The sequence below is a fragment of the Cyprinodon tularosa genome, unplaced genomic scaffold, assembly GCF_016077235.1.
Source record: "Cyprinodon tularosa strain WSP-4 unplaced genomic scaffold, ASM1607723v1 ctg109, whole genome shotgun sequence".
Classification (NCBI taxonomy): Eukaryota; Metazoa; Chordata; class Actinopteri; order Cyprinodontiformes; family Cyprinodontidae; genus Cyprinodon; species Cyprinodon tularosa.
In genome coordinates this window covers 545,389-556,857 of record NW_024037882.1, presented here as the reverse complement: position 1 = coordinate 556,857, position 11,469 = coordinate 545,389, and the positions used below count along the sequence as shown (strand labels likewise).

General features: G+C 39.1%; 1 protein-coding gene across 1 annotated transcript; it reads right to left on the bottom strand.

Annotated features, from left to right (window-relative positions):
- Window positions 1–6,827: 6,827 nt before the first annotated feature.
- Window positions 6,828–9,264, bottom strand: xbp1 (X-box binding protein 1). Its single transcript, XM_038293402.1, is given in 6 exon segments — window positions 6,828–7,519; window positions 7,836–7,943; window positions 7,946–8,002; window positions 8,097–8,213; window positions 8,468–8,564; window positions 8,895–9,264. Coding segments are annotated over 6 exon segments (1,185 nt in total). The 5' UTR covers window positions 9,122–9,264; the 3' UTR covers window positions 6,828–6,940.
- Between the last annotated feature and the right edge of the window lie 2,205 nt (window positions 9,265–11,469).

Below are 11,469 nucleotides of genomic sequence, written 5' to 3'. Positions count from 1 at the left end.
GTGAAAAGTTATTTGTCTCTGCGATGGACTGGCGACGTGTCCAGGGTGTACTCCGCCTCCCGCCCATAGACAACTGGAGATAGGCACCAGCATCACTCGCAACCCCGCTTGGGATAAGCGTGACGAAAAATGGAGGGATGGTCTGAATCCCCCAACTATACTGCATGTTTAATAAAATCTTCGAATACAGTTTGGAAATTGCACAACATATATTTTTTGTGCCATGTATTTTTCCTGTGTTGTATCGCCTATTTTCATTTATAGTACTGTTTCAAATACAGGTTTTTATAGCTTATTTATTCTTGTAACAATTATTTTCTTTTGTAATGATGCATGAACTGTTATTTCAAGACAAGAACTGATAGACTAATCACTCCTAAACCTTGGGAAAGGGCTTACATTAGTTATAGTATCAAACAGTAGACTGACATCAGGTCAAAGCGTATAGATAGTATAACTCCAGTTTTAATGTGTGTGTAAAAAGCAGGGAAGCAGACATCTTTGATAATGTAATGCATGCGTAATACTATAAGATGTTAATTATGTGATCAAAAGGGGCCTGACTGATTTTAGACCATTTATGTATATAGTGTTTTATTATCAATGGGGAAACTACCAAGGGGAACAGTGAACTTTAACCCCAAGTTATATATATATATATATATATATATATATATATATATATATATAGCACTGGGGGCTTTGACCCCCAAACTGGGAGAGTGGCTACAGCAGATTCCAGGTAAAACATCAGAGGTCTCTGTCCAGAAGAGCGCAGTCCTAGGAACAGCTAAGATACTGCGCAGAACCCTCAAACTCCCAGGCCTCTGGTAGAGGACCCGAGCTTGAGGATGACACATACCACCCCACGAGGGGTGAGAAAACAGTTATATATATATATATATATATATATATATATATATATATATATATATATATATATATATATTTACAGCAGTTTATTTCACTGTACAATGCTGAACAGCTTGTACCGAACAAGACATTGCTGATTCAAGCTGTCATTCTATGATTAAATGCATGTCGACTTGTTGTTCCGTAGGTTCCGAAATCTGGAAAAACAAGCTGGATGTAACGATTTTTCATCATGATTATAGAGAAAGAAACACACCTTCTGGACCTGGAGGACAAGATTAACAAGCCTTTCTCCCTGGCTATTAAAAGGTGACTGGGTGCAGTCGTTTGTGCTCTGTGCCCAAAGGGAAAATGCGTTCGCTAGAGAGAGTTGGACAAATGCAGTTGGTAGGTAATTACACCAGCGACTAATTACTTTTTCTCTTTCACAAACATACCAAAGCAACGTCCCATTTTTTTAGATCATATTTTGTCCTTTGACTGAATTTGCTAAAACCCTGGCCATGTGACCCCCTCCCCGCCCCCCTAAAACAGCAAGACCATTCACGCTCTCCGTTCACGTGAGAAAATCATCACATGAGGCCTGATAGGCACCTCTCACTGCCATGACTTCTTGTTTGCTTTACATGTGACTCAGTTCATCTGTAAACTGTTTGATCAGCTGTTGAACTTCTTGTAAAGTTAATGTAAGCTATTTTAACTTAGCTCAAGGGTCACATTTACTCTTTATTTTCCCGTTTAAGCATGCAACTAGCTGAATGTTTAGCCTGCATGGAGTGAAAGCTCCAACTGTGAACCTGGGTATATATACTGAAGTGGCAGCTGACGGTGTGGTTCAGCAATCCTCTTTATAATCCTGCTGAGTGCGGAAACACGAGACTTGCTGAAAGCTTTATCCAAATCCATACATATGTGACATGACAAGTCCGGCTCTAAATTAAGATCCAGCTTTGACGTTCAGAAGAAAGTGTGGCTTTGTACCATTGCTATTATACATGCGTAGCTCTATGTGAAAATAAGACAAAGAAAAATATCACACTTTGCAACAATACCAATAGCCTTTGAACATTTCCCTATTTAATCAACCAACAATCCTACCTTTATTGTACATGATTTCTATGTGATTTATTCACACAAAAGACTGTATTCTATTAAGATTCTCTTCCAGAGCTGCAGATCTCTGCAGCTCCTCCAGAGCTACCATTTACCTCTTAGGTTAGGAGTTCCAGCGGTTGGTAAATTTACACTCAGGCCAAACTTTCCCTCTTTTCAGATGATAGAAACAATCAATGCTCTCTGAGATCTGCAAACCTGTAATAGTAGTTGCTTTGGATTAATCCGCAACCTTATTCGTGACACTTACTGCTGTGTTCATTTGACTCTAAGATGCTATTTTGTTTGCTCTTTTGTTAATTACACACAAACACTCGTTTCTAGTTAGGGCACTTCTGAGGCTGATTGCACCGGATTTTTGTCAGGAACTGACAACAAATGAGCCAAATAATTTTCTGATTTTTACTTAAAAATATCTTTTTTGGCTTCACATTCATTCTATTACATATAATTTCAGATATATATATATAAAATATGAAAGGTGCTATGTAACATGAGTATGAAAAAAGAGGTATGAGGCACTTTAGGTATAATCACGTTATATATACTTGATATGTAAAACTTTCTTTTATTCAAACAATTTAGCAGTTTGTTTAAAAGGAGACACCACTTTAAAGATTAGGGAAAAACGGCTGTAGCACTAAAAACAGCTATTTTGGGCACAACTCCATCCTATTCAAGATATTGGTGCTCAAAGTTTATAGCAAAACATTTGTGTGTTTAGATAAATGACAGCAGGTCAAACTGTAAGAATGTCAAGAGCAGCAGTCACTGCATTGCAGTATTCACTCCTCCTGGATAAACATAAGATTAAAGTGAACGGACGGTTAAATTGAGTATTTTCTATGTGAGGAAAAAACTGAAAACATGATGGAAGCCAAAGCTCCCTTAGTGGCTAAAGAACCAGCTAAGAAGATGAGCTGTAATAAGATGACACAGCAACACGCTGTATGGTTAGTTATTGCAAAAGCTCAGGCAGCTGCTATGTTTACGAGAAAGACAGGGTTAACAGGACCAGATGTGTTTAGAAGGTGAACATGAAGTTGTTGGCTGCAGTATCTCAGCCAATGCTTCCCTGCAGAACGCTGTCACAGCTAGGATTTAGATTGAGCACACACTGCTAGTTGTCTGTGTGCTACTTGCCAAGGATTAACTGTCCCCCTTTTACTCCATGGCAACTATAATGCACTCCAGCATCCGGTTACTGTTGACAGGGCATTAGAAGGAAAGATAATAGATCCATTAAGGGTATTAAAATTGTCCAGATTAATCTAAGATGATTCGATGTCTGCCATTCTTGCACTTAATGCCCCCCCTGTACAAAAAAGGAATTAAATAAAATCTATAAACTGTGGCTGAGATGGTGCCTGCAAAACATTAGCTAGTCTACTGTAGATACTAAAGTGGATTGGCTGCTTGTTTGTCAATCAAACATTTTGCGTACCTGCCGCCATTCAGTGGTGTCAAAAGTACACACATTTGTTACTTAAGTAGAAGTATAGATACTGCAGTTTAAAAACACTCTGGTAAAAGTTGAAGTATTACCTTGACCTCTTTACTCAAGTAAAAGTGAAAAAGTATGTGCTCCAAAAACTACTTAAAGTATAAAGTAACCTTTAAAAAAAAGCAGCCACTATATGAATCAAAAGCTCAATCTTTCGACTATTTCAAAAAATTCTATGAGATAGGGACAAAGATGAGGGAGGTCTTGTTGGTCTCCGTCTCCATCTGCCGATACGCTCTCGCCTGTATCCGACCTTTCGACATCTTTTTCTGAATCCCACATTGTAGCATGGCATAGACAATTCGCGTTTGCAGTTTGAAGAACACCTGCTTGCTTCTGATGACTTCCTTTAGCTAACCAATCAGTGTTTGCGTTATATGACTCATCCAATTAGATGTGGATGGCGCCAATGATCTGCATTGGATGGCGCACATGACATGAAATAAATATTTATAAACATTCAACCAGGAGGAACAAGTAACGTTTGCTTTAAAACGTTTGCTTTAAAAGTGTAAAGAATAGAAAGTACAGATACTTGTGTTAAAATGTAATGAGCAGAAGTCAGAAGAAAAATAAGTAATGGAGTAAAGTATAGATACCTAAAAAGTGTACTTAAGTACAGTAACAAAGTATTTGTACTTTGTTACTTGACACCTCTGCCGCCATGACGTTATTTATGTAGGCTCTAAGCATAACTCATACACTGCTTAGCTAGAGGTCCAAAGCACAAAGAAGTGCTCCTACGCTTGTTTGGTGCTGCTGTTTTTTTTAAGCTATTTGTTCACTCTTTTGTGTAAACTGGAGCATCAATGACCGAACCAAATTCTGATAAACCTAACTGGAAAAGAAAGCATTTTTTTATGTATTTGTGAATGGAGAGAAAGTGGGAGAAAACGGAGCCGGCTAAGTGTGTGTTTAAGAGATTCTTTTCAGAGATGGCGTGCCCTGAAGGAGCAAAAAGGTCTGAAAATGGTTGCTATGGTCCCAAAACATCTGCTGGACAGGTAAATAATGTTGAATTCTGTAGTAAAGACTGTATTTTTTTTTATTATGAAACATGCAGCAGCAAGAACACATCAACAAATGAAAATATAACTTAAAGTGATAACGCCGGCAGAGACATCTTCTTCTTATGGAGATTTTCTGCTGACTAGGTGCATCCTGGCACTTTCCTGCCTCTCTAAGTGAAATACAAAATTACTGGCGGAAACATTTCCAGCGTAGAGAAGGAGGGGGCACCGACACAAGCGTACGATTCAAAAATATACAAACAGCCATTGAAAAAAAATCCTCTTTCCTGCCTTTAAGGAACGAAGGAACTGAACATCTATCCATTGACCTTCCTTTTTTTAAGAGCAAACTTTTAAAATCCAGTTTTCTTATGCTAAACCTCCCAACTGTGAAATGTAAATGCTGGTTGAAATTGTAAGGCAAAGTACAGTGCACCATGTTAGTAAACCTCAAAGGAAATATAGGGCCGAAATGAGTCTCGTAGTTTAACACAAACCAGAATTTGCAGACTGAAAATGAAAATCTACTGTGTCACTTTTCAGTTTCGGCTCAACATCTGGAGACTTGGTTTTGCCCTTTTCTGTGTCTGCACCTTCAAAATAGGATTCTGTGAATTTGTCACCACACTTTTCTTTTTTTTAAGAGGCTACGTCAATGTCTCTGTGGTTTTCTTTAACCACCCACAAGAGCCAAAAAAAAAAAACAATAGAACCAAATAGGGAATTTTACGATGAAAGGGCGGATTTGACAACTTCGATGTTTAAGACAGATTTCCTAGGTAGGCCTGGGGTGAAATTCAGAAAGAAATGTGTTGCTGTGAGCCATGAGGGCAGAGATCACAAAACAAATCTTTCCAATCAGTACAAAAAAGACCCTAATGGAGACAGGCAGCTAGGTGCTGACTGAGTTACAGCTCAATCAATTGCATAAACGTTGCATGTTAAAAACCTGATCTAATCAGCTCACAACAGGGACTCCAGGGGCTTTTGTTCAGTGGGCCAGACCCATGACCATACCAGAAACTGCTCTCCTCTATACACAAAAGTCCCTGAAATTAGAAACATGTCCTGAGGGGAAATCATTTCTTCCTTTTGTCTCCCTTTAACAATACTTAGACTGACCTGATTTTGTAGGTAAGCAAAGAGGGCTTCAAATTTAACTCTTGGGAATCTCATGAGAGACACACGGTGTTATTTAGAGCCTCTTTAAGATGGAGCCAAAGGGAAATAAGAGTTTAGTTTTCTGTGTAGCAGTATTTAAAAAATGATCACAATTGAAACAGAATGTGGCCATGAGAATAGAAGGCTGTCCAACTTCACTGATCTGCAGGTTTAACAGTTTAGATAAACATAGCCTGCATGGATGGGTTCCCTCTGCCGGCACTCCTGCTTCCCCCACCCATTGAAAAATATGCATGTTACTGGTAAGTCAATTAGCCTCTTTAAAAGTAGTAAAATGTGGACACCTTTAACTTCTAAATTTAATCACATTCTAAGATTAAAAAGACAAATTTTAATGCAAGGGTCTGTTCCACCCTCCAATTAGACCAGGGGGTTATATACAGTCCAAAACCATGAGAATTTCAATTCCCAGCAATCTAGCAGAAGCATGAAGGTTTTGTGCCAAAACCAAGGGCCAAGTTGGATCTTTAAGTTTTTTTCTCCCCAATACTTTTTAAATGACTTGAACTTAAGTCAAGTTTGACTAAAGGGCATTTGGAGAAACTTTGTTAAAATTTGTCATTTGTAAATATCACCCTATTCTATCAAGAATAATTTAATCATTTCATGTCAGAAATTGGTGTAGACGACCATTTTTTCCTTTTTCCGTCCTTTCAGTTTAAACATCCATTAAGTGCCAACCTGCAGCAGACCACTCTCCTTTAGACATTCAAGTCTAATTAACCAAGGAAAGGTTTATCAGAAGGAAACAGTTTAATCACCATCCCTATAGAATTTGGAATAAAGGATCAAAAAGGAAACTTGTAACTCCATTAAATTCATCCTCTTTACCAAACCAAGAAAATCAATGCAGAGACAAGGTATGGATGCAAGATTTTAATACAGAAATCCAACTACAAGGAGAGCAAGCAAAAATGTGAAGATATTTTGTTTTATACATGCAGACATTGGACTCTGAAGCCATACACAAATAAATAAGTGTAATGTTTAATTGATGGGCCCCCCCCCCCCCCCCCCCAAAATACAAATACCGATCCACCCATATGTCATTGAAGAATGAGTGAAAGATTTGTTGGCAATCTTAAATCCTCTATCGTGAACTCTACCACTAACAGAGCTGGCAGTGGTACAGACCTGCTGTAAAATTACAGTTTGTCTTATAGATTAGTTTTAAAATATAGAAACTGAAAATTTAACACTACACATTAGCTTGTGTATTTACAATTTAACATATTAGACTTCTTGGGCAGAGTTGATTTCAGACGCTGATAAGTTGGGGAAAGAGTTCACTGGCAAACATGTCATCCCAGGAGCTCTGAGAACACAGGGGAGAGGACATGTCGCTGAAAGGGGAAGGGGACCCTTCATATCCGGAGTCGCTGTAGGTGTCCGCAAGTGAGGCTTCCTTCTCCAGGGTGCCGAGAGCCGAGGAGGAGGCACCAGGGAAGAGGCCATCTGCCTCACTGTGACCAACACAGGTAGGGATGACCACTTCATCAGGCTCTTCTTTCACGCAGACCGTCTCCTCCTCGACTACGACCTCCGTAATGGTGAAGGGGGCCCCATCGTTCTTCTCATTGGTGCTGCTCTCCAAGTCGCTGCTGCATTGCTCGCTGCTCACCTCCTCCACTGGCTTGGTGTAAATGTGATCAAAGTGAATCAGTTCATTAAGGGCCTCCAGCTTAACTGATGGGGTCCCCAGAGGCGCAGGTGGGGCGGCAGGTACTGGGTGCCCCCCTCCAACCAGCAGCACCTGCGGCTCCTGGCACTCCTGATCACAAGACTTGAGGAACAGCTCTGGGTCAAGGATGTCCAGAATGCCCAGCAGCAGATCAGACTGTTCAAGGGAAGACAGAAGGGGATTAGATGGATTCAGATACAATAGTGGCCATTTTTTCTAAACAGCAATCTAACCCCCATAGCAACAATTTAATACAAACTAGTGCAAAGACTGCATTGGTAGATATACAAGATAATGTCAAAGCTGTCATTCTATGAAGAACCCCCAAATATCCCAACTGCCCCCATGTTGAAGACTACTGCCATTTTAATGATGATTACTAGTAATTAGTTATACCCATCAGTCGGCTTAATAGTACATTTAAAAATTACCCAATCATCCCTTTAAAACTGACATGGTGATCGAGTCTCACCTCATTGTCTGTAGAGTCAAGACAATCTGTATCCATTGAGAAGTCTTCAGATTTAGGGACTGCTGGGCCTGCACCTGCTGCGGAGGCACACGTAGCCTGAGTGCTGCGGACTCAGAAGACCCGATCCCCAAACCTGCGTCGTTCCCGTTGGATGGCAGCGTCTGAACCTTTAAAAGAGGGAGGGAAAAAAATTATTAGGACTCAAGGTAAACTATATGTATGGTTTAGTCCATAAATCAGCTCTTTCCTTATAGTCCCTACCTTTGTTTTTGATTTCAGGGTGTCCAACCCAAGTCTCTGTCTCAATTCCTCATTTTCTGTCAGGAGACCGTTTGTTTTTTCCCGAAGCATTCTGTTCTCGATGTGAAGTTTCTGGTTCTGTGAGAAAAAAAAAAACTGATGTTCACACATGAAACTTGGAAACGGTTTATGGAGAAGTGAAGCATGACTTTTGGCGAGAAAGCAAAGTATAGAAATGAAACCGAAAAGTTGCCCCACTTATGAGTCTTAAAAATAATTTAAGTGCATTCCTTACTTTTATTATTAGTTTTATTATTATTAAAACTGGCATGACTGAGCCAGTTATGGTGGATTAAGTGTTTTAATATTATGAGTTTCAGTAAATATTATACCTCCAGCTCCAATTCTACAACTTGTTGTTCCAGTTCCCCCATTTTGGCCTTTTTCCTGTCTCTTGCAGTCTGAGCTGCCACTCTGTTCTTCAGTTTCCTGAGGAAAAAAAAAAGGCAGGTTTCCATGACGCTGGCTGAATCAGATGGAGCAATCTGCGCTCATGTTGCTGCCACGCAGGCAGTGTAGGAGCTGACCCTGGGTCAGTTTAATGGCCAAGATAACAGCCACACCACAGAAACATGAAAGCATAACTACACAGAAAAATAACGGTAGAAAATATATATATAAAAATTGGGCATTTAGCAGCAAATTTTTTCCAGCTGGTGGTAAACATCAGGGCGTGTCTTCGTTTAAATGCCCGCAACAATGGCTACGATTTAGGCTTCCAAACACTGAACTGAGTCGGATTATTTTACTTAAACTCACCTGCGAAGCGCTTTTTCTTCCGGACTCAAATGAGTGAGCCTCTGTCGCTTCCGCACCGGCGGCCCCACAGACATGTTGGAGTCCGAGTCCGACGACACCTGACTGGACGGTAAAACCAGAGATATCTGCCGGCTGTAGGCCGTCTGTGAGCCGCTCGGTGAGCCAGGTTGTTTCCCGGATATCAGGAGCACTTTGTGGCTTCCAGCTGAAGCCGTTACCACCACCATGATGGAAATATTTCTTTTGGGGCTGTAATAAAATAAAACCTTGGGGTATCCGTTCTGGATTTTAGCAGAGACCTCCAGGTTTCCGTACCAACCCGTCCCTTGACTCTTCCCGACTGTCTTGCTGAATTAAGGTCCAACCCCGATCTTTTCTACCATCGTGTAGATTTCTGATTGGCTCAAAGAGGTGTGACGCAAGCAGTTGGACAATTATGATTGGTTGTGAAGCTGATGCAAGTTTGCAAATTAAACTCCACAAAAACCAAGTGCGGCTGCCCGAGTTTGTAATCTGGTTTAAAATTTATTGTAACAAACATTTTTTTTGTTCATTAAGTGGTATATATTGTTTGTAGTTTTGCATGGTAAAATTCTTCCTCTGGTTTGTCATATAGGGACCAGTGCATGCAGGCGTTTTGGACTGTATTGTAGCCTATTGATAGAATACAAACCTTCATATATCTACAGTATTAGACGAAGCTTCTGAAGCGGTTTCATTATTTTTTGTGCACTTACAATAATGTCAAATAGCAAATCTGACACGTGCAGAAAAAATAATAATGTCCTGAGTCTTTTCCACTCTGTGATAATGGTAACATTGTTTTTCTTGTGAGAAAAAGATGTGCTTCCTTCCAGGAAGAAGTCTACTATAATCTCTCCCATAATCTTTAGCAAATGTCGTTTGTTGTCTGGCATAGAATGGTTTCCTCATTCTTTGAGTTCATAAACGAATTATTCAGACTACAGTAGTTGTAAAACTCAGTGACCTTCCCTGAAATTGCATTATTTCCCCCTTCCTTTAAAGAGACAGTGTATGTATATTTAAGTATTGATAGTGTGTCAATTGTTTCTCTGCACATGCATGTTAGAACATTTCTTCTTTTTTTTAGGTACGTTCAAGTATGAAACTTAGAATGGAATCATAATATGAAATAAGTTCTGAACCCACGTTCAGGAATTCAATCAATACTTTTTAGTTAAAACTAAACGGTTAAAGGTAAATTCAAGATGTCCTTGATGGATCATTTTGGAATCCTTTTTCTAAGTCAGATGGTTGATGGGTTCTATACACCCTAATCTTCAGTTCTTTCCACTCATGTTTCATTTGATACTATTCAAGTGACTGAATGTACAGTTGTAATTTTTTTTATCTGAAAGAGTTTTCTTGACTCTTTCTTGTTTGACTACTGTATTTTGTCTTCATATTCTTTTCAGGAAAGTCTTGTTACATTTATCTAGTCAGCCAACCTCCTGTTTTATGACGTCTGCCAAGACTGTGCCATGAAAAAAGCTCACACAAACTTCATCATAATATTTCTTCTGCAGTGGAGTCTTGTGGAATGAATCTGTATAGAAGTGTTGAAGCAGAGTTAAATGACCTATGTGTATGAAAAAAACTTTCTAACACTATTATTGGATATTCTGGATTATAAAGCAGCCTTAAGAAGAAGTAATGAAGCTGTACTTTGGACAAAAACTTTATAATGATACATTTCTATACAGAACATCAGTTAATATCCAACCAAAGGTATCACTGAACCGTAAGAATATGAACTTATGATCTGATCAGTGTTTATGTACTTATGGTTTCTTGTATGTTGTGGATAATTGAAAGTTTTACTGAAGTCTGTTAAAAAATGCATGTCATTTGAAATGTTTGAAATATATTTACTACAACAAAAAACATGCACTGACATCTTTAGTACTTACTTCGCACCACGTAAGTGTGTTCGTCTGTAAATATATCATTATTATAAAGCAAATGTCATCTATAGTAAAATGGAATACTATTTTTCACAAGATGACTTAATGATTTATTGCATAGAATTGTATCTGTTATTTTAAGTTGTTTTTACGTAAGACATACAGGATGTATGACTCCTACCCTGTATTTTGGGGGGGAAAAAAGATAACAGCCACATGACAAAGCATAGCAAAACCACCGGATGTGGTGCTAGTGCAACTGATACCTCAGAATCTAAAATTTAATTAACAAAGGAATTGAGTTCTTCATGTGTCTGTAAAGTATACTGCGTGAATTGATAAAGCAGAAAAGTGATATAACTGTAGTAAGTGTACAACTTTTACGACCTCACAGTTGGTGTTTTGCATTTTTTTTTCAGCAGACAGTCATGCAAAACTGGAGATTATTGTTCCCTACTCAGCTGCTCAAGCCTGAGATTGAGTCAGCAAGTTGACAGGCACGCTTTTCTAAGGCTTTTGTTTGCTCAGAATTGGAGTTTTAACTTATTTTGCGACTTTTAGGTACAATTGTCGGTTATTGCTTGCAAACCTTTGCCTCTTTAGTGGGTCACCTAGGCAGCAGCTAGAGCAAACAGCTATCTGTTTGCAAA